At 41.2% G+C, this 24867-nt stretch overlaps 1 protein-coding gene across 3 annotated transcripts in view; it reads right to left on the minus strand.

Moving 5' to 3' along the window:
* Positions 1-24867, minus strand: part of LOC140735326 (GRB2-related adapter protein-like) — a 272392-nt gene that overhangs the window by 24465 nt on the left and 223060 nt on the right. For 2 of the 3 annotated variants that reach the window (XM_073060240.1, XM_073060239.1), the window contains 2 exons: positions 15482-15579; positions 8104-8226 (listed from right to left, as the gene is read on the minus strand). In XM_073060240.1, coding sequence (XP_072916341.1) covers positions 8104-8226; positions 15482-15579 — 221 coding nt within the window. The remainder of the gene's footprint in view (positions 1-8103; positions 8227-15481; positions 15580-24867) is intronic. The other variant, XM_073060241.1, reaches the window with a different exon arrangement.

Raw genomic sequence — 24867 nt, forward strand, 5'->3', positions numbered from 1 at the left:
ATTACGTAAAAATGTTCACAGAGAAAAACAGAAAATTCAGGAATTATTCAGTGGGTTGGGCAGCATCGGACAGATAGAGGCTTTACATTTCAAGTTAAAAAACTTTTGTCAGAATTAGAAGTTAAAAATCAGACAAGACTTCTGTTCAAAGTAAATTTATGATCAAAATACATACTTCAGCACGTATAACCCTAAGATACATTTTTGTGGCATACTCGATAAATCCATAATAGAATAGTAATTATAACAGAATCAAATGAAAGACTGCATGTGTTTCGTGTGGAAAATATGCAAACTGTGCAAATGCAAAAATAACTAAATAATAATAATACATAAATGTGCAATAAATATGAAGAACATGAGATGCAGAGTCCATAGGTTGTAGGAACATTTCAGTGATGGGGCAAGTGAAGTTATTCCCTTTAATTCAGAGCCTGATGTTTGAGGGGTAATAACTGTTCCTGAACCTAGTGGTGTGAGCCCTGAGGATCCTGTACTTGTTCCTGATGGCAGCAGTGAGAAGACAGCATGTTCTGGGTGATGGGGGACCCTGATGATGGATGCTGTTATGTGACAATGCTTCGTGTAGATGTGCAAGTAGGAGGAGGTATAGGAGCCGGTAGACACACAGCCGATGGTGGGGAGGACTTTACCCATGATGGACTGGGCCGTATCCACTACTTTTTGTAGGATTCTCCATTCAATGGCATTGGTGTTTCCACACCAGGCTGTGATGCAGCCAATTAATATACTCTCCATCATACATCAATAGAAGTCTGTCAAAGCCTTAGGTGTCATTCCAAATCTTTGCAATCTCCTAAGGAAGTGGAGGTGCTGTTGTGTGTTCTTCATAATTGCATTTACGTGCTGGGCCCAGGACAAGAGCTCCAAAATAATAACACTGAGGAATTTAAAGTTCCTAACCCTCTCCACCTCTGATCTTCTGATAAGGACTGGCTTACTGGTTACATGGCTACATGGACCTTCGGTTTCCTTCTCCAGGAATTAATAATCAGCTTCTCGGTCTTGCTGGCATTGAGTGAGAGGTTGTTGTCGTGGCACCACTCTGCCAGATTTTCAATCTCCCTCCAATATCCTGGCTCATCACAACCTTTTATTCAGCATACGACTGTGGTGTCATCAGAAAACTTGAATATGGGGCATTTTGGCTATGCTTGGCCACACAGTTAAAAGTGTAAAGTGGGTAGAGCAGGGGGCTAAGAACACAGCCTTGTGATGCAACTATGCTGATGGAGGAGATGGCATTGCCAATTTGAATGTCTAGGGTCTGCAAGTGAGGAAATCGAGGATCCAATTGCAAAAGGAGGTTTTGAGGACAAGGTCTTGATTAAGTTGCAGAAAAGGAAGACAGATGAAGCGAATGTCTGTAACAGGCTGGGATTCAAGAGAGATTGAATACTCAAGTAATAATGATGCAGACAAATAGCAAGAGCGGAAAGACTCTTTTCCCCCCGAGCGGAGGTCTTTGTAGCTTCTGTCTGATGGGGAAAGTGAGATGAGAGAATGAATGGGGTCTTTGATTATGCTGGCTGCTTTACCAAGGCAGTGTGAAGTGTAGACAGAGTCAACGGAAGGGAGTCTAGCTGTGCATAATGCACTGAGCTGCGTCCACGACTCTGCAGTTCTTTGCGGTCGCAGGCAGAGTGGTCGTCTCACCAAGCCATGATGCATCCAGATAGAATGCTTTCTATGATGCACTGATAAATATTGGTAAGGCTCAATGGGAATATGGTGAAAGGGTCGGCACAACCTCATGAACTGAAGGGCCTGTGCTGTGCTCTAGTTCTATTTTTCAAAGTTCATATCCCCACATTTCTTCCTAAATGCTGCAGTTAACTCACCTTTTACCATGTCGTCCCGCAGCTTATTCTATATACCCATCACCCCTGTGTGAAAATGGCACAGACAACGTCACCCAACAGAGCTGTTGACTCCCAATTGCAATCCTACTCTCTGTACTGCAGCATTCTATATCAGAAGTACTCATTTCCTGGCCCACCCCCTCTCAACTAAACTAACAAGGACGAAGTATGAATATGTAACTACACTCATTTGCTTACATCACACCCCAACCCATGTGACAAACTACCATAATCCATAATAGAAATCCGTAATACAACATAGACAAACGGAAAATGGCTCCTCCAAGAAGAATACCTTCATCTTCTGACAATTTTTGGACATCCTCCCTGTTTAGTGAGGGCGGAGACTAGAAATGCTCACACTTTATAGATTTGGTGATAACATTCTCTGCTAGGCAATCGGACCCCGAGTTCCTGTCACTGGATAAAACACTGAGGCCCTGCTTTGGCCGGGGTTGACCATGGATGCTACGTCCTGGCTGCCTACATAGTACATTGGTCAGTATGCAAGCCAGGCCGTACAATATGGAGAACAAACTGTTGCTCATGCATCAGGCTCCCCCTCTCCGAAAAACAGCTGATGAATCCAAACAGTTGCCATAGACCGATATAATTTGACACCAGAGGTGTCACTGGAGTCGCCAGTCATCGTTGAACTCAACGTAGGACTACCTTAGGGACTCCAGCTCTGGATTTTTCCTTGGGGTGTACCCCCAAAGCCTTCCCCATGTGTAGGTATAACCGCACGGCAGCAGGAGTCTGAAGTTAACGTATGACACAGTGCTAGATTGAACTGAACAGAATATGCCTGGACTCTTTCAATGACTTTGTATGTTGGTGTTTTATGTTAAGTATTTTTTGCACGTTTTTCTTTGACTAGGTTCCATGGCGTTTCTTTGTTTAGTGGCTGTGTGTGGGATGAAGAACCTCAGGGTTGTATACTGCATACAGACTTTGATATTAAATATACTTTGAATCTTTAATCTTGAATCAGATTTTTTCTTCTCCTAAATCAGCTCCCAACCACAGCTGATGAGCCCAGAGCAACCGGCTTTATCCAAAACTGGATAAAAATTAAGCTTCTAGTAAAGCCTTTCAAAAAGGTCCCCAAGAAAGACCGCACAAGCTTTTAATTATCAGCCTGATATGCAATAATTAGACTTTACAGCTGAACTGACAGTACGTTTAAACCCATAAGCAAGGCTAGCTAAAAATTTTTGCAGGAGCGCATTTTAAATTTGTCTTTAACTGCATTCCCACGGAATAATTGCCTTTCCATTTAGAAAATCGGTTTGTTGTTGTCACATGTACCGAGCTACAGTGAAAAACTTTGTTTTGCATGCTGTCCATGCAGGTCACTTTAGGGAAGAGATAGATTGATCCCTCAGTAGGTTAAAAGGATGGCACAGCATGATGGGCCAAAGGGCCTGCACTGTGTTGTAACGTCCACTTTCTATGCTCTATAAAGGCTCATCTTAAGATCAATAACAGAGAAATTTTTAAATTGTCACTAAAAAAAATCTATAATATGTACTATTATGTTCTTCTGTATTCTAGCTTCATGTGACTTGAGGCTCACCAACACAATCATCTTCCAGTAACGGTGCCTCAGAAAGGTGGCATCAATCATTAGGGACCCCCATCACCCTAGGCATGCCCTCTTCTCACTGTTACCATCAGGTAGGAGGTACAGGAGCCTGAAGACACACACTCAGTGATTCAGGAACAGCTTCTTCCCTCTGCCATCCGATTTCTGAATGAGCAGTGAGACTATGAACACTACCTCATCATTTATTTTAAAGTTTCTGTCTTTGCGCTACTTATTTAACTATTTAATATAAATACTTACTGTAATTCCATTTTTTTCCTATATTTGTCATGTATTTCATTGTACTGCTGCCGCAAAGTTAACAAACGTCACAACATATGCCAGTGATATTAAACCTGAATCTGATTCTGATTATCTTATTAATTTTGAGGTAAATGGGTTGGACAGATGGAATACCAGCACTGCCACAATGTTGTGACTGAGTAAGTGTTTAAGAAAACAGACTCCTAAACTAATAAAAACTTTGAAATAAATATTCTGCCCAAAACCTCACACCCACAACATCTGCTCGAGATAGCTTACAAGAACTGTGGGTGTGACTTTGCATGGTCTATCAGCAAATCTCCTGAAGCCTACAGCAAAACAGTGTCAGCCAAACTGTTTGAAGATTCAGCAAATTGTGAATCGTCAATCTGATGTGTTTCTAATCCTTTTCAAGCAATTTCCTTTACCACTGACAAAGATAACATGGGAAATCAATAGCTCCCCTATGTGGCAGGGGTACAACTCCACAAAGACGCTGCATAGTAGAGCAACACACAAAAAAAGCTGGTGGAACTAAGCAGGTCAGGCAGCGTCTATGGAGAGGAACAAACAGTTGAAGTTTTGGATGGAGACCTTTTGTCAGAACTGGAAAGGAAGGGGGAAGAAGTCAGAAAATGGAGTAATCCAGGTGAGACAACATGAGTTGGAGTGCAGCAGATATCACAGAAGGTAGCAGTAAGAGACAGTCTCTCTGAACTCCCGTCAAAGAGAAGAATTCAGAATCAAAATCAGAATCAGGTTTAACATCACAAGCATATGTCACGAAATTTGTTGTTTTAGAGCAACACTACAATGCAATGCACAGAAAAACCTATAAATTACAATAAGATATAGAACAAGGACATGTGAAATGAATTAGTACAAAAAATGAGCAAAATATAATAATAGTACTCTTTCTGACATCTTCCTCATTCCTTTCCTAAAGAGGAGTCTCAGCCCAAAATGTCAACTGATTACTCATTTCTGTAGATGCTTGCTGACCTGCTGAGTTCCTTCAGCATTTTGTCTATGCTGCTTTGGATTTCCAGCATCTACAGAATTTATCTAGTTGATAGTGAGGTAGCGTTCACGAGTTGGTTCATCGTCCATTCGGAAATCTGATGGCAGAGGGGAAGAAGCTGTTCCTAAAATGTTGAGTGCATGTCTTCAGGCTCTTGCACTTCATCATGGTAGGAATCTCGTGTTTATGATTCCCTACACAGTAGGACAGCCTCAATACTGCAAATTAGCAGCAAAAACCGATCCCCACCATCTCGGCCATGCCATCTCCTTGTAGATCCTATCGGGCAGAAAGTACAGATGTGGTACCTGGAGTTCCACAGCTACATCCCTTCAACCATTCAGTGCTTGAAACAAATGGTGCAGCCCCAATCATTACTTCAGTATAGCAACACTATGACCGTCTGATTACCTTGCACTACAATACACTTTGTTTTGTTCTATTTCTAATCTTTCTTCGAATAATTGTGTATATTTTTAATTAAAATATTGTTTCATTGCAACCTGCTGAATTCCTCCAGCATTTTGTCTGTGTTACTCTAGATTTCCAGAATCTGCAGAATCTCGTGTCTATAATTTCAGGTGAATGTTGTGCACCTGATGTCATGTGCCTGTGATGCTATTACAAGTATGTTTTCCATTGGATATTTGCCCACATGAACTCGTGCATACAATAATAATCTCAACTTCTACTTTGATCAATTGCTGCTTTATGTTTTTTTAAAATAAGACAGACTAAATTACTTTATTTTTAAGATAAGATGGAACAAGGTAAAGGCCAGTCATTTTCAACTGAGTGCCATAGGAATTTCTTCTCTCACGATGGTAATGAATCTCTGGAGTTCTCTTCTCCAGATGAACAGGTCATCATTGCATACATTTAAGGTGAAGATAGAGAAATATTTCAAAGACCAATGAACTGAAAGCTACAAGGAAGAGGCAAAGAAGTGAAAATTAAGTAGAATAGGTCAGTCATAATCCTACTGAATGGGAGGGCAGGTTTGTGGGGCTGAGGTGCCTATTCCTGCTCCTAATTTAATGTGCTATTGTATTCCAGAAGGCATGTATGGACATACTGGATCTATTTAACTTGCAGCACAATGAAAGGAAAGAGAAGCATTTATTTGAAAATTTATCTGATGAAGGGCCTCAGCCCAAAACGTTGCCTGCTTGCTCTTTTTCATAGATGCTGTCTGACCTGCTGAGTTCCTCCAGCATTTTGTGTATGGTGCTCTGGACTTCCAGCATTTGTACACTTCCTGGTGTTTGAGGTGCATTTATTTCTCATGTTCACTATCTGACCATTCTCCCCTGACCTCTCTCATTAACAAGGTGTCTTTGACGACAGAACTGCTGCTCACTGGATTTTTTTTTGTTGTTTTTTTACACTATTTTCTGTAAACTCTAGAGACTGTGCATGAAAATCCCAGGAGATCAGCAGCTTATGAGATACTCAAACTACCCAGTCTGGCACCAACACTCATTCCACAGTCAAAGTCACTTAGATCACATTTTGTCTCCATTCTGATGTTTGGTCTGAACAACAAATGAACCTCTTGATCACGTTTGCAAGTTTTTGTGCATTGAATTGCTGCCACATGATTGGCTGATTAGTTATACAGGTATACTAATAAAGTGGCCACTTTTAATCACTGAGTCCGAGGACTATACAGATCTTTTGGCCTAACTTGTCCATTTCAACCCAATTCAATCTCCTTAAAAGAAGTCTGTCATCAATATTGAAACATGCATGCAAATTAGCTTTCCCTTTTACAAATATTATTGTGGTGACTAAGTATCGGAAGTCATTTAATGGGAATAAAATGCTCTGGCATATCCTGAGATGTTAGATACAAAAATGCCAGCCTTCCTTCCAAAGTGCGGACAATTACCTTCATTCGTCACACGTACTTTGAAGCGTGTGATGAAATGGATCTTTTGTGTTAAATACAATCAGCGAGGATTAAGCTAGACAGCCTACAAATGTTGCTATGCTTCTGGTGCCAAAATAGCATACCCACAGCTCATTAACCCTAAACATACATCTTTGCAATGTGGGAGGAAACTGGAGCTCCTGGAGGAAACCCTTGCAGTCAGTAGAATGTACAAACTCTTTACAGACAGCGGCTGAAATCAAATCACTATCTTACAGCTGGCACTGTAATAGCATAAGAGATGATTACAAGAACTCAATGGTCCAGTCTTGTTGGTGAGGTTACACATAAATAAGCAAATTTAAGAGAAAAGTATTTTTATATTTGACTATGAACAATTCTTGTCTTTCAGTGGAAGATCTTATTTTTTTCCTAGACGACGCACAAATGAGGCAATTGCACCAAATATGCAGGGAAGAAATATGAGCAGTCCGACTTGGTTCATTTAACTAGTTGAGAAATAATGCACTTTGCACATTTTAATAGGTATTGACCAACTTGGATTGGTTGTAAAAAGGTAAAAGTAACTGAAAGGTGATGAGTAATGGAGTTGAGGAGGAATTTCTTTAGCCAGAGGGTGGTGAATCTGAGGAATTCATTGCCATAGACGGCGGTGGAGGTCAAGTTATCAGGTATATTTAAAGAAGAGGTTGATAGGTTCTTGATTAGTAAGGGCGTCAAAGGTTACAGGGCAAAGGCAGGAGAATGGGGTTGAGAGAGATAGCAAATCAGAAATGATGGAATGGTGGAGCAGATGCATTGGGCTAAATGGTTTAATTCTTCTCCTATGTCTTATGGTCTTAATGAAGTGAAATGGGACAAATTGGATATCTCTTTCATGTAACAGTGGGACAAGTGGCCTCCACCCAGGCTGAATAATCTACAATTTATTATATTCTTTACTTTTAAAATCAAATCTGAACAAGATAGAAATTTTTCCCCAAAAATATGGCTGCATTTGAACTTTGAAACCTGTCTTTGAAATGTGGTTCCATTAATGTTATGGGAACTGAGCTTCAGAAGTAGAGTCCAAGATTTGCGATTGACTGCATTACATACTTAGCTCTTACAACAGATATTGAACCTCCACCCTAAATTGCAACCTCAATTCATCCCCAACAGGCTGAAAGGTCCTCACTTCCTCCATCAATTTTAAAGAGTGCTCATATTAGTTATCTTCCTACTCCAACTTGCTATTTTTTGGTCTGCTGACTCCAGCTTGTGAGAATTTTCTTCAGGTTGCTGTTTTGAGTTTCTCGCCAACCATCTCTATCACGCAAACGACACAAAAAAAAATCGAACTTTTAACTCCACGTCCACCTTTTGGCTTTAGGCCACAGAGAAGGAAACCTGTTCGTTTGCAATCTTTGTTGACGGGGTGATGACTTGCCAAGCAGATTGTTACATTACTTACTTCACAGATATGGAGAATTCACCAGGTGAGCTCTCACTTTCTCGTAACAGAAAAGCCCCGATGAATCCTTGTTTCAGAAGCATTTCTTCTGCTGACATCCTGGAGATTCTGCCTACATACCAGCTGTGGAATAAAACAAGCGCATTAAAATCAGTATCAGAAGATGCCATTAATTACCCCTGAATAATGTGCCTGTTTGCGTATCTGGATAAAGGAGACAGTCGTAGCTCAGTTTTTCTCCCTCTGAGATGTCAGCCTTACCTCAGTTGGTAGCATGCTGCCTCTAAGTCCAATCTAACACACTTTACTCCATAACCAAGGCTGACAATCAGCTGCACTGTCTCTCTGCATCAGGTATTAAGCCAAGGTAGCTCTGTTCTCTCGCGATTATAGGGAAATTGCATTGTTTCAACTTTCACTAATGCTATGTCTTTTATTGTTTATTTTATGGTGTAAGTGATGCAATAAATTAAGTTCATGTAAATAATGTTTGTAATGCACTGTGCTGTTACTGCGAAACACAAATTTTCATGGTATGCATAGCTTGGGTAGGTATATCCCCAACAGCTAATCACGTGGCAGCAACTATATACCGGTATATTTAGATAGAAAGGAGACAGATAGAGCAGTTGACTTCAAATTCCTTATCCAAGTTGGTCATTATCCCCAGATCAACATTTCCAGAGTATTAATTCTCATTATTAACCCTTTTCTGCTTGTGAAATCTTGTTCAGCGTTAACATTCAGCTACATTTTTGCCTAACAATGGTAATCACCATGTAAAAAGCTCTTAATTTTTTTCAAAGTTTCACCACGTAGATGCCACAGCCAACAAGTTTCCCAGTGCTTCTACTTTCTCGGGAGGCCAAAGAAATTTGGCATATCCCTGCTGACGTTTACCACTTTTTATTGACGTACCTGTCAATTGGCAACTGCTTTGAATGTGACAACGAGAAACTGAAGAATTGTGGACACAGCTCAAAGAAACCAGCCAGCCTCCCCTCCATGGACTCAGTTTGCACTTCTCACCGCCTCAGTAAAGTAGCCGGTATAATCAAAGACCACCCCATCTGGACACTCCCTCTTCTTCCCCCCTCCCACTGAGCACAAGATACAAAAGCACAAACCACCAGGTTCAAGGACAGATTCCACCCTGCTGCTACAAGACTTTTGAATGGTTCCCTAGTACAATAAGATGGACTCTTTACCTCACAATCTACCTCGTTCTGATCTTGCATCTTATTGTTTTCCTGCTCTGCACTTCCTCTGTAGCTGTTGCACTTTACTTTGCATTCTGTTATTATTTTATCTTGTTCTAACCCTGTGCACTGTGTAATTATTTGATCTGAATGTTAGATAAGCTTTTCACTGTGCCTCGGTATATATGACAATAATAAACCAATTCCAATTCGGAGATCCTGAGATTGATACAGAGAAACCATGTTATTCAATTTTTTTTTTAATTTCAAGGGACAAGTGGGTTACAAAGCAAGTGGATTTCATCCTTTGCAAAGAGTGATGATCATAAACAGCTGTATATTATCACCAGCAGAATAATATTTCTGAAAGCACATGGTGAATACTTTGTGTGACACATTCAATCATTTCAGAATCTATAGTCCTCTATTAAAACATTTTTCTAAGTGCTCCCCTTATGATTTTATTTTTACAAAGAACATGACTGCTAATGCAGGAAGTGGAACGTTTTCCAGTACGAGCTCCTACAATTTAAAATCACTCCAGCTTGAACATAATGAAGTCACTTTTGTTGTTCTGAGAAGAAATGGAGTAATTTCTTTCCTCCCAAAAGATTAAAGGGGGCAATGTTTTCAGCACAACTATCTGAAGATTATATTTAAAGATTAGCTGTATTTGTCAAAATATCGAAACATACAGTGAAATGTGTCAATGTGTGCTGGGGAGAGTCAGTAAGTGTCGCCATGCTTCTGGTACTGATTTAGCACGGCCACAATTTACTAACCCTAACCCCTACATCTTTGGAATGTGGGGAGAAACTGGAGCACCCAGAGGAAACCCACATGGTCATGGGGAGAACATGCAAACTCCTTAAAGACAGCAGTGGGAATTGAACCCCAATCGCTGATCGATGGCGTAGAGTAATGTTATGCTAACTGCTAAACCACCATGTCTGTTGAAAAACGCTCAACACTTGGACTTGTCAGATTTGAACCCCCCCCCAATTAAGCAGAACTTTTTCACACAAAGGGTATCAAATCAGATCTAGAAAGAATAAGGTGTGTGTCTTCTATGTGTGACTAATGCAAAGATAGAATTCTGGGCAGGTTTTGAAGCGTTGAATCCATTTCTGGCTTTATGTTCCACCTGTCGAATAATTGTAACAGTGAAAGGATATTCATAATTCCTGCAGAGATTCACCCGAACTCCAATGTGAATTCCTTATGGCGTTTTCACACATGTCGCGGTGACATCAGTGAGTCACATATTAATTACTTTATAATCAAAACTGGGTCATAGGATAATAACTCACGACCTTTGTAGCTAATGCAGAGCTCATCATGCTTATTTAAAGAGTCCCTCCCTGGAATACTATCTTTACAAGTTAAGGAAGTTTGGAATGAGAGACAATACCAAGAACATTATAATCTAATTTTGTTGGCGAGGTTAGGCAAGTCCAAAATATCAATTCATATTTGACTATGAGCAATTCCTCTTGCATTTTAGTGGGAGATCTTACTTCATTCCAAGATGAGGCACCTATGACTACTGAACCAATTATGCAGGGAAGAAATAAGCACAATCTGATTTGGTTCATTTTAACCAATTAAGACACTGTGTGCTTTCCACTTTTTAATAGTTATTGGATTGGTCTGAAAAGGTAAAAGTAACTAAGTTTATGAGGAAAATGTGGACACGAGATGGGACGAATTGGACATCTCACATAATAGTCGGAGAAGTGGCCTCCACCCAGGCAGAATAATCTACAAATCATAATCCTTATGATGAAACATTGCGTATGCAGGGCCTATAGCATTGTCAAGGACCCCTTCCATCTGTCCCACAATCCTTTTGAGCCCCTACCATCAGGCAGGAGGCACCGTAGCATTAGGACAAGGACTGTTAGGATGGGAAACAGCTTCTTCCCCTAGTCTGTGAGACTACTGACCTCCCTACCACCACCCAGGCCTCATCACTTATGAAATGCCTGTAGCGTTATACTGTTTATTTTTTTAAACTTGCGTCATAAAAGTTCATGCTAAATGTCAATCTTCAGAAGTATATTTTATTATTTGTCAATCAATTTGTGGTAATATTATTTCATGTGTTGCGTATGAGTTATATGTATTGCATTCTGCACCTTGGTCCAGACAAATGATGTTTCATTTGGCAATATACACATATATAGTGGAATGACAACTCTCTACACAGATCGTTAACGATAACCAATCAGGCCATTTGTAGGCTGCTGCTGCTGTTGCCACCATTCTTGAGGACCCCAAGACTTTATGACGAAGGGGGGCATTGTTGGTGATTTCAATATTCATATTAATGAACTTTCAAATACAAACTGAATTCATGAATTTGCTAGACAGCTTGTCACTGAGCCCACCCATTGACTTGGAACTACACTTGACTTAGTGATGGCAAAAGGGTTAAATATTATTAACTTTTCTCTGCAACACACACAAAATGCTGGAGGAACTCAGCAGACCAGGCAACATCGACGGAAAAGAGTAAAGAGTCAACGTTTCAGGCCGAGACTCTTCATCAGGACTGGAGAAGGCTCTCAGACCAAAACATTTACTGTTTACTCTTTTCCATAGACGTTGCCTAGTCTGCTGAGTTCCTCCTGCATTTTGAGCGTGTGCTTGGTTTTCCAGCATCTGCTGATTTTCTCATGTTTGTATTAACATTTCTTTGCCTAATACCATCACCTCTAATTATTTTGTGTACTTTTTGATGCCCTCCTGCTTATACCCAAGATGACGAAAGAAATTACATTTATAAACAGCTCTTTGATGCCGCATCGCAAATTAAATTCTCTGAGCTGGTTAGTTTATCTGACCCATGTGACTTAAACAGCTCAGTAAATAAAATGGTTGATTCTTTCAACAATAACTTGACAAATATATTTAACAGTGGGCCCACTCAGTGAAACATCACCATGGTTACTGAATTCTGTCCGGGAACTCAAGAGATTATGCAGAGTATCTGAGAGAAAATGGAAGAAAACCATGCTAGACGTCCACCATAATATTTTCAAAGAGAAACTAGCCTCCTTTAACACAGCTATACACTCTGCAAAAAGAGACCATTTTTCCAAGATTATTACAGAGAATAGCCATGATTCAAGAATATTGTTTTCAACTATAACCCAACAGTTAAAGCCTGCACCATCCTATAATGTCCTCAGTCAAGCATCTGCCACAAAACATGATGAATTTGCAATATGTTTTAATCGACAAAACTCACAAAGATTCAAAGTACATTTATTATCATAGAGTGTATAAATTATACACCTTGCAATTTGTTTGCTTACAGGCAGCCACAAAGCAAGGAACCCACAGAACTCAATTTTAAAAAAGACCATAACCACTGCGCTGAGAAAGAGGGAAAAGCACACACATCGTGTAAACGAAAGGAGCAAGCAACAGCATTCTGAACCAGATTGTGTCTTTAGATCTGCTCCCTAAGCAGCTGGAGTAGACCCAAGCCGCAATCTCAGTTCATCATATTAGTGGGGCAAAAACGCAGTGAAACGCGCGAAGACGACAGCCGACAGAGAAGTTCACAGCCTCAGCACCACATAGAGAGGAATGAACATCGCAGGAGAGCGAGTGAAATCAGCCCAACCCTCGCCTCTGGTCCCAACACTTGGGCTTTCCAGTCTATCAGGACCAGTGTTTAAATTGTCCAAGCACCAGGTAGTGCTTCGCTCTAGGACTTCTTGGACATCTCAGTTGAGCCTGATGACAACACCCTATCATCTTTGACTTCTGGTATGCTTGCAATGAGCAAATATACAAGCAATAATTTACAAAAGCTAAATGAGGATAAAACTGAAATCCCAAAGCCAAAAGAGATACACTTCTTGATAAACTTGTGAACTTGTAAAATCAATAGTAACAAGCCTGGGTGCTATCCCTGATTCCGATTTGAATTTTAAATCCCACATAAAGAAAGTGACCAGATGCATATTTCTCCATTTAAGAAACAGTGGAAAGGTACCCCCATTTCTGTCATGTAATGATGCTGAAAGTCTAATACATGCCTTTATATTGAATAGACTAGATTACTGCAATGCACTTTTTGTTGGCCTTCCAAAGCAATCTATTGACCAATTCATTGGGAACTGAGATTTTTAAACTAAAACCACAATGAGAAAGCATATCACTCCCATCCTAGCTACTCTGCATTTGCTTCCTGTATCTGTTAGAATTGATTTTAAAGTTCTCTTACTTGTTTTTAAAGCTCTTAATGGTCCAGGACCAGAAATTGCTTTCATTTTATAATCTTGTTCAAGCTCTCAAGCCTTCTACCGCCAGCCTCTTAAATTTAAACAATCTCCAACAAAAGATATTGGCAGGTCAAGATTTTTGAACTATGCTCCTGAACTGTGAAGTTCAAGGCCAACTGCAAAACCAGAAGGGATGCAGACCCACTTAACACTTTTAAACACCAGCTCAAAACCTTATTTATTTAATCTTGCTTTTAACTAACAACTTTTTGCCTTTTTGTTTTCGTTTATTTTTACCTTTACTTTTAATGTTATTTTCACGTTTGTACATTTATCTCATTGTGAAGCACTTTGAACTACAATATCTGTAGGACAAGTGCTCTATAAATAAGTTATTGTTATCCTGCCTTCTCCCCATAAATTTGATGCCCTTACAAATCAAGAATCTGTCATCCTCTGCTTTAATTACACCCAATGACTTGGCACCCACTGCCGTCTGTGGCAATGAATTCCATAGATTCACCAACCACCGCCTAAAGAAATTCCTCCTCATCTCTGTTCCAAAGGGCCATCCTTCTTTTCTAAGGCCGTGTCCACTGGTGCTGGACTCCCCCACTATAGGAAACATCCTCTCCATGCCCACTCTACCTAGGCCATTCAATACTTTACAGGTTTCAATGAGATCCTCACCCACCCCCATCAGTCTACTAAACTCTAGCGAGTACAAGCCCAGAGCAATCAAATGCTCCTCATGCATTAACCATGTCACTAAATTATGTACTGATTTGTAACTTTTAATAATTTTATTGAAGGGTCACCAAGACCATAAGATATAGAAGCACAATTAGGCTATTTGGTCCATTGAGTCTGCCTCACCATTTCATCATGGCTGATCCATTTTTCCTCTCAGCTCCAATCTCCTGCCTTTGCCTTGGTGCCCCCCACCCCCCCCTATCCTTTCATGCCCTGATCAATCAAGAATCCATCAACCTCCGCCTTAAATATACACAAAAACTTGGCCTCCACAGCTGCCTGTGGCAAAGAATTCCACAGATTCACGCTCCCTGGTGAAAGAAATTCTTCCTCATCTCCATTCTAAAAGGATGCCCCTCTATTCTGAGGCTGTGACCTCTGGTCTTAGGCTCCCCCAACAAAGGAAAAGTCCTCTCTACATCCACTCTATCAAGGCCCTTCAACATTTGATAGGTTTTAATGAGGTCACCCCTCATGCTTCTGAATTCCAGTGAATAAAGCCCCAGAGCCATCAAATGCTCCTCATATGACAAGCTTTTCAATCTTGGAATCATTTTCGGGAACCTCCTTTGAATCCTCTCCAATGTCAGCATATTCTTTCTTAGAAAAAGGGCCCAAAACTGCTCATGATACTCAAAGTGAGGCTTCACCAGTATTTTATAAAATCTCAACATTACATACTTGATTTTATATTCTAGTCCCCTCGAAATGAATGCTAACATCACATTTGCCTTCCTCGCTACTGACTCAACCTATAAATTAACCTTTAGGGAATCCTGCATGAGGACTCCCAAGTGCCTTTACACTTCATATTTTTGAATTTTTCTCTCCATTTAGAAAATAATCTACCCTTTGATTTCTTCTACCAAAACGCATGACCATACACCTCCCAACACCATATTCCATCTCTCATTTCTTTGCCTGTTCTAATTCTACTTCTCCTTCCACAGATGCTGTCTAACCAGCTGACTACCTTCAGCAGTTTTGAACTTTACTTCAGAATTCCAGCATCTACAGTTTTTACTCTATGCTTTCCATTTGTGTTAATCTGCTCCCTTCTAGGCGCTGAGGTCAATTGTAGTTCCCCTCCCGCTCCATCTAGCAACACTGAGCACATTGTTACGGTTCAGCAAGATTAAGGAGGAAGTTGTATAGGAAGTTAAAAAGGAAATCCCAGTAAATACTCACTTGTGTGGCTTCAATTTAATGTAGTTCTTGGGAATAAAACCTTCTATGCCATGTAATTCAGCCTTATACCAGTTAGGGTCATCCTCCATGTTCAGCACCTGAAGAAAACAGATTGCATTTATTGTCTGAAGCCTCACTGAACAGCAAACATTCTAAAATTATGTTGTTCCTCTTCACGCCTCATGGCATAATCGGGTGTCAACCTTGCCATTTCTGTAGCGTTTGCCCGCTTTTTTCGAGGCCGAGTTGCTAGCTCGATGCTCAACCCAGCACAGATGGAGTGTGCACAAGGTGCCTGTCGGATTCAAACCCAGGACCATTCATCTGAAGTTCCACTGAGGATGCTACTATACCACCATCTGGCTATTCTAACACTATACTCTGCATTCTCTTATAGCTTTTCCCTTGTACTATCTCGATGTACTGACGTGGGGGAATGGTCTGTGTGAATGGCATTCGGTACATGGCAATAAACCAACTTACAATAAATAAAATTACCACCTTCCCAGCATTCTACACTCAGCGGCCACTTTAGCAGGTACACCTGCTTGTCAATGCAAATATCTAATCAGCCAATCATGTGGCAGCAACTTAACGCATTAAAGCGCGCAGACATGGTCAAGAGGTTCCATTCTGAAACTTAATTAGCTCCCTACAACGTCAGTGTTTTTCTAAAATGACGCACACAAAATGCTGGAGGAATTTAGTAAGTCAGGCAGCATCCATGGAAATAAACAGTCGACGTTTTGCGCGAAGGCCCGTCTTCAGGCCAGGAAAAGAAGGACGAAGATGCCAGAATAAAAGGTTGAATTTATGAAGCAACTGATAGCCTGCAGATATGCATTCAGTGGCCACTTTATTAGTTACCTCCAGCACCTAATAAAGTGGCCTCAGAGTGTGTGTTCCGTTCGTGGGTCTTCTGCTACTGTTGCCCATCCAGTTCAAGGTTCGACGTGTTGTGCGTTCAGAGATGTTCTTCTGTGCACCACTGTTCAAATGTGGTTATTTGAGTCAGTCTGGCCATTCTCCTCTGACTCTCTCATTCACCAACGGAACTGCTACTCACTGGATGCTTTTTGTTTTTTTATACCATTCTCTGTAAACTCTAGAGACCATTGAGCATTAAAAATACCAGAGGATTATCAGCTTCTGAGATTCTCAAATTTGCCCTTTCTGGCTCATTACAACACATTAATATTATCAGCAGCTTATAAGGAACATATTAATGAAAGCACTTGATGTCACAAGCCAATGCATGTGTGTGCAAAGTACATGAAAATATTGCTCCATTTCTCACTCCCAACAGATGGAACAGTGACAATTAGATCCACCATTCCAACACAAAACCAAATCCACCACGCTGCTCCAATCTTACACTCAGTTTGCAAGATTCCATTAAAGTTTCTGCCTCAACTACATTCTACGGGCTATCACGTAGCGAAGCGCCTATCATAATATTTCACAGTGCCAGCAGTCAGTGTTCAAATCCTGCGACTGCCTGCAAGGAACTTGTAAATTTCTCCCACTAATGTCCAAACTCCTTTGCTCCTCCAGGTGCTCCACTTTCCTACCACATTTCAAACACATACCGGTTAGTAAGCTGTGGGTATGCTATTTTGGTGTCGGAAGAAAGGCGACACCCGTGGGCTGCCCCCAGCACATCTTAGGATTGTGTTGCTCATTGACACAAAGGACACATTTCACTGAATATTTCAATGCAAATGTGACAAATACAGTTAATACTTACAGCAAAGAATTTGATATGCAAAAATCCCATTCATCATTTTCTTTGTGGTGTGTTTAAACTGTTGATCTTTAATTACTTTGGAAATATTTAAAAATTCTTTATCTGTCAAGTCTCTGCTTCTATTTGAGTGTTAACACTGCTAAACATTCTCTCGAGTCAGGGGTTCCCAATTTTTCACTGCCATGGACCAATACCATTAAGCATGAGGTCCATGGACACCAGATTGGGGATCTCTGCTCTTGTCAACGTCTTTTCGAAATGGGGACTCTGAAACTGTACAAAGTTCTCCATCTGTGGCTTAAGGAAGTTATTACTCACATTTTAAGCTTTACTGTTGAATTCTGTTCCTCCTTTACAACCATATCTGAACAAAAGAATGCCAATCAGTACCCTCAGTTGGGCACTTCCTATTGTAAGTCACCATAAGACATGGGAACAGAATTAGGCCATTTGGCCCATCAAGTCTACTCCACCATTCCATCATGACTGATTTATTACCCCTCTCAACCTCATTCTCCTGCCTTCTTCCCATAACCATGGATACCCTTACTAATCACGAAACTATCAATTTCTGCTTTAAATATACACAATGACTTGGCTTCCTCATCTGTCTCTGGTAATGAATTCTACAGATTCATCACTCTCAGACTAAAGAAATTCCTCCTCATTTCTGTGCTGAAGGGACTTCCTTCTACTCCATTATTTTAAACTCATTGCATTATTTTCTGTGCAAAGACCCTTTTCAAGAATTGCAGGAGAACTTAATTAGTTGTCATAGGGACATCCACCTTGAGGCACTCAGAACAAAGCTTGGTGAGATACTCAAAATGCTGGTCTGGAAGCACTGTGGGTAATAGAGAACTTAACCAAATCCTCACACCACCAATCTCTAACTCCCACATTGAAACAACATCCCCCATCCACATCTAACCTGTCACCTCAAGCTGAGATCTCTGCCTGTCCCAGTTCCCCACCTTTGCTCCTCGCCCTTCACGAGCTTGCATCCTGATCTCCTGATCCTGCCGGAACCCAATGACAGGCTCCTGGCCCAATCGCAAACATTAATCCCATCTCCCCAATTTCCACCAGTGGCCAGTGTCTCCAATCCCTTCCCTCTCTTTCCAAAGTACAGGTCACTTGCCGTTTGGTCCTTCCACATCCCAAGACCAGCAATGCTGTTCAACACTTTATACCATCTTTATACCCTCCAGCAGAAGAGGGCACCATCAGATTGGTCATCACTTCCAGGGCCGCAGCCTGTGACCAATATTTGAATTCTGTCATAGTCATCAAACACTAAACAGAGAAACGGGCCCTGCAGCCTACCTAGTCCATGACAAAATATTAACCTGGCTAGTCTTATCGACCTGCACCCGGTCATAGCCCTCCATACCCCTCCCATCCACATACCTATCCAAATTTCTTTTAAATATGGAAACCAAACACACAGCCACCACTTCTGCTGGCAACTCATTCCACACACTTACCACCCTCTGAGTAAAGTAGTTTCCCCTTAGGTTCCCCTTCATCATTTCACCTTTCACCCTTAACTCATGGCCTCTGGCTCTAGTCTCTCCCAACCTCAATGGGCAAAGCCTGCTTGCACTTACCCTATCTGTACCCCTCATAATTTTGTATACCTCTATCAAATCTCCCCTCTTTCTCCTACGTTCTAGGGAATAAAAGTCCTAACCTATACAACCTTTCCCTGTAATTCTGGTCCTCAAGACCTGGCAGCATCCTTGTAATTTTACTCTGTAATCCTTCAATCTTTTCAATATATTTCCTGCAGATATCAATGACCATACCTACACACAACTCTTTCAATTAGGTCTCAACAACATCTTATGCAACTTCACTATAACATCCTGTGCTCAATATTTTATCAAGGCCTATGCCAAAGGCTCTCTTAAACATCTTATTTACCTGTGACACCACTTTCAAGGAATTATGGAACTATATTCCAAGATTCCCCTGTTCTACCACACTCCTCATTGCCCTACCTTTCATCATATGAGTCCTACCGTGGTCTGCCTAAAGTTTCCACCTCTACTTCTTTTCTGGTGACCTCTTAGAACCAAGTCCCATCCATTTTCCCCATTGTAACATTATATCATTTAAGAAACACTGGGGGCGGGGGGGTGTTTACACATATACACACACACTTGGAAGGATATCAGCCAAACCTAAAATAATGGGATTAGCTGGGTTGACAATGTGGTCAGCATAAACTGTGTGGGCCAAAGGCCCTGCATCTATGCAGTATTGCTTGGTGAATGCTATTCATTTGGACCTGATAAAAGTTTATAGGATTAACAGCAGTGTAGAGGTATCAAAATGTCCAATAATAGAACGCATTACATAATAGAAAACAGAATGCTCTTCTTTGACTGTAGGGTCAGTATTCAATGCTATCATCACAATTCATCTATTTATTTGGTCATTTATATATTTATTATTGTTTTTTTGTATGACCAGGTTCAGGAACCGTCACTATTGCACAACTATCAGGTTCTTGAACAAAACAGGATAACAGGACACTTGCCCTTCTATTGAGATGTTCCCACAACTAGTTATCGCACTTTAAGGACTCTTTATTTTGTTTTCTCATGTTCTCATTATTGATTGCTATTTATTTATATTTGTATTTGCAGTTTGTTGTCCTCTGCACTCTTATTGATCTTCCATTGACCTTGTTATAGTTATTATTCTATAGGTTTGCTGAGAATGCCTGCAGGAAAATGAGTCTCAGGGTTGTATGTAAGACCATAAGATATAGGAGCAGCGTTAGGCCCGTTGGCCCATCGAGTCCGCTCAATTTCATCACGGCTGATCCATTTTCCTTCTCATCCCCAATCTCCTAAACTCCTGCTGTCTCCCCCTATCCTTTCTTATCCTGACTAACCAAAAATCTGTTAACCTCTTCCTTAATATACCCAATGACTTGGTCTCCACAGCCACCTGTAGCAACAAATTCCACAGATTCACACTCTGTGGCTAAAGAAATTCCTCTCATCTCCACTCTAAAAGGACACCCCTCTATTCTGAGGTTGTGCCCTCTGGTCTTAGACACCCCACCATAGGAAACATCCTCTCTACATCCACTCTATTGAGACTCTTCAATATTCAAAAGGTTTTAATTAGGTGACTCCTCATTCTTCTGAATTCCAGTGAATAAAGCCCCAGAGCCATCAAATGCTCCTCATATGACAAGCCTTTCAGTCTTGGAATCCTTTTTGTGAACTTCCTTTGAACTCTCTCCAATGTCAGCACATCCTTTCTTAAATAAGGGCCCAAAACTGCTTGCAATACTCGATGTGAGGTCTCACCAGTGCTTTATAAAGCCTCAACGTTACATTCTTGATTTTATATTCCAGTCCTCTAAAAATAAATGCGAACATTGCATTAGCCTTCCTCACCACCAACTCAACCTGCACATTAATATTTAGAGAATCCTGCATGAGGACTCCCAAGTCCCTTTTGCACCTCTGATTTTTGAATTTTCTCTCCTTTCAGAAAATAGTTAACTTTTACTTCTTCTACCGAAGTGCATGGCCATACACTTCTTGACTCTGTTTTCCATCTGCCACTTCTTTGCCCATTCTCCAAATCTGTTCAAGTCCTTCTATAGCCTCTCTGCTTCCTCAAAACTACCTGCCCATCCACCTATCTTCATATAATCCACAAACTTGGCCACAAAGCCATCAGTTCCATTATTAAAGTCAGTGACATATAATGTAAAAAGAAGAGGTCCCAACACAGACAGACCCCTGTGGAACATGGGCAGCCAACCAGAAAAGGCTCCCTTTATTCCCACTCTTTGCCTCCCTCCAATTGGTCACTGCTTTATCCACGCTAGTATCTTTCATGTAATACCATGGGCACTTAACTTGTAAAGCAGCCTCATGTGTGGCACCTTGTCAAAGGCCTTCTGAAAATCTAAGTACACAACATCTACCGATTCTCCTTTGTCTATCCTGCTTGTTATTGCTTCCAAGAATTCCCACAGATTTGTCAGGCAAGATTTTTCCTTGAGGAAACCATGCTGACTATGGCCTATTTTATTTTGTGCCTCCAAGTGCCCTGAAACCACATCCTTAACAATTGACTCCAATATCTCCTAGCCACTGAAGTCAGACTCACTAGCCTACGGTTTCTTTGCTTCTGTCTCTCTCCCTTCTTGAAAATTAGAGTGATATTTGCAATTTTCCATTCCTTCAGAACCATGCCAGAATCAATTGATTCATGAAAGATCATTACTAATGCCTCCACAATCTCTTCAGCCACCTCTTTTAGGACCCTGAGCTGTACACCATCTGGTCCAAGTAACTTATCTACCTTGAGACCTTTCAGTTTCCCAAGAACCTTCTCCCTAGTAATGGCAACTTCACACACTACTGTTCCCCGACACTCTCAGACTTCCGGCATACTGCTAGTGTCTTCCACAGTGAAGACTGATGCAAAATATGGTGACATATATGTATTCTTAGAATAAAATTTACTTTCAACTTTATATTCTTTTGCACACTGATTGCTTGTCAGGCTTTGTGTGTACCTTTTCATTCATTCTGTTTTATTTCTTTGTTCTATTGGTAATGCCAGCAAGAAAACGAGTATCAGTGTAGTATATGGTGACATATATGTACTTTGATAATAAATTTACTTTGAACATGCAAGCTATTATCTGTATTGTTACTTATATTATTTTATTATTTGCACTTTATTTGTAGCTTACAGCAATTTTGATGGTCTTGCACTGTACTGCTGCTACAAAACAAAAAAATTTCACAACAAATGTTAATAAACATTTTTATTCCAATTCTGTTAAGGTTGAGGGTGAGAAGGGGAGTCAAAAAGAGATGTGCCAAGCAAGTTTTCTTTTAAAAAACAGTGCGGTGAGTCCTGGAATGCTCTGCCAGGGGTGGTAGTGAAGACAATCACGGTGGTGGTAACTAAGAGGCTCTTAGATAGGTACATGGATCTGCAGAGAATGGAAGGATGGTGTCCATGTACAGGCAGAAGTGTAATTAGAGTCCATTTACCTAGTGTGATGCTATTACAGCTCGGGGCGTTCCAGAGTTATGAGTTCAATTCCAGCACTGTTCTGTAAGGAATTTCTGCATGTCCTCCTTGTGGAATGTGTGGATTTTCCCCAGCTATTCCAGTTTCCCCCCACAGTCCAAAGACCTACCAGGTCAGTTCACTGGCAATTGTCAACTGGCCTGCGATTAGGTTAGGGCTAATGGGGGTTGTGGAGTTGCAGAGGCACTGTGGCTCAAAAGGCCGGAAGGCCTATTTCGTGCTGTATTGTTAAATTCTGCCGAAGGGTTTTGGCCTGAAACATCGGCGGTTCTCCTTTCCAGAGATGCTGCCTGGCGTTCTGTGTTGCTCCTGCATTTTATGCGCATCACTTGGATTTCCAGCATCTGCAGATTTTCTCGTTTGTAAATAAATAACTGGGAACGTCGTGGGCCAAAGGGACTGTTCCTGTGCTGTACGCTATGTACAATATTCTATTTAAAATTGATTGATACCAGTTTAAAAATTGACCCATGCAACTCTCTCTCTAAACAGTGTTTAGTGTGGAATTTGCTGGTGGGTTTATCGCTCTCTGTGGAGTAAACTATGGGAAGAAAAATGCTACCTTGCCACTCTATTACTTAATAAAGGACCCAAACTGTTAGTTTGAATTACTGCCTATTCCCATGTCTGTAGGAGAAAGATGTGGAAGCATCCACTACCATCTGTAGATACATGTATGGTTTAATAACCCCTTCTGCATTGTAAATTTTAACTTCCTTTTGTGTAATTTTGTGAGGACATTTCTTATATTACAATTCCTTCAAAAAACGTTCATTGATGGAAAATCCTATGGTAAACTGGTAAGGGATGGAGAGGAAGGGATCTGATAGGAGAAGAGATTGGATCATCAGAGAAAGGGAAGGAGGAGAGGACCTAGGTAGAGGTGATAGGCAGCTGAGAAGATGTATGAGGCCAGAGTAGGGATAGAAGAAATGGGGAGGGAGGAGGATTTTTTTTTAACCGGAGGGGAAATTGATATTCATGCCATCGGGTTAGAGGCTACCCAGACAGAATATAAGGTGCTGCTCCTTTGCCCTGAGGAGGTACAGTGAAAAACACATCTCACATACTCTTCATACAGATCAATTCATTACAACAGGGCACCGAGGTACTACAGGGTAAAAAGGTCCTTTTTGAGGATCACCACTTTGTTGTGGTGGAGAGGCTTGAGATCCTGAGAGCGATGCCATCTGGAGCTTAGCTCCTGGCAGGGTCGCCCATGGCAGCAAGGTCAAGAGGGAGGTTCCAGACAAACAGCGATCCGACTAAGACCTCGTTGTGGAGCTGGCAGAAGACCATGACACATCGTAATGCAGTGATGGCAGAGGAAGGCTGCAGCACTGAAGGGCCCCACAGCTGTCTTGTGTCCCGTGCTGCTGGACCCTGACCCCGATTTGTCAAGGACCGTGCGATGGCAGCCTTTGCAATAGCCTCCCCACATTAAACAAAGTCACGTACAGGCATTCTCTATTAAGGAAATCCATCCTAACATCACCAGAACACGTGGATCTCAGATGGGCCTCTAGACCAACCTGAAAACCCAGCAACAGACAATCCCCTAGGAGAACATCATACTCAACTCAAGTGCACACCAACTACAAGGCAAAACAATAACAAACTGCAGATTAAAGTGCTACAAATACGGGGAAATTGCAGTGCAGGTAGACCAGCAAGATGCAAAGTTGTGATGTGGTAGATTGTGAGATCAAGAGTCTCTCTTATCCTCCAAGAGAACTATTCAACAGTCTTGTAATAGTGGGATAGAAACTGCCCCTTGAGACGTGGTCTTCTTTACATTGATGATATCTGTCGTTAATTGGTGGACCACTTCATCAAGTATCTCTGGTCTACCCACCAAAAGTGGAACTTTGAGGTTGTCAAACATTATAATTCCCATTCCTGTTCCAACATGTCGGTCCATGGCCTCCTCTTAGGCCACCCTCAGTGTGGAGGAGCAACATCTTATATTCTATCTGGGTAGCTTCTAACCTGATGGCATGAATATCAATTTCCCCTCTGGTAAAAAAAATTCTTCTTCCCTCCCCTTTTCTTCTATCCCTACTCTGACCTCCTACGTCTTCTCAGCTGCCTATTACCTCGGCCTAGGACTCCTCCTTCTTCCCTTTCTCTGATGATCCACTCTCCTCTCCTATCAGATCCCTTCCTCTCCAGCCCTTTAATTTTACCACCTACCTAGCTTCATCTATCACCTTCTATCTATCCTGCTTCCCCTCCCCGCGTCTTTTTATTCCGGCTTCTTCCCCCTTCCTTCCCAGTCCTGAGGAAGTCTCGGCCTGAAACGCTGACATTTTTTCATTTCCAAGGATGCTGCCTGACCTGCTGAGTTTCTCCAGGTGCTTTGGATTTCCAGCATCTGCAGAATTCCTTGTGTTTATGATATATCCAATACCCACAGTATATTGCTATCTCACTGATATTAGGATATAATAAAGGACATGTCCTTCCCTTGTAAAACGCACCTAATTTTGATATCAATGAGGCTGAAATATCAGACAGGTTTTCTAGTGGATAGGAACACTTTTTACCAGATTAGTTA

The sequence above is a fragment of the Hemitrygon akajei genome, chromosome 11, assembly GCF_048418815.1.
Source record: "Hemitrygon akajei chromosome 11, sHemAka1.3, whole genome shotgun sequence".
Classification (NCBI taxonomy): Eukaryota; Metazoa; Chordata; class Chondrichthyes; order Myliobatiformes; family Dasyatidae; genus Hemitrygon; species Hemitrygon akajei.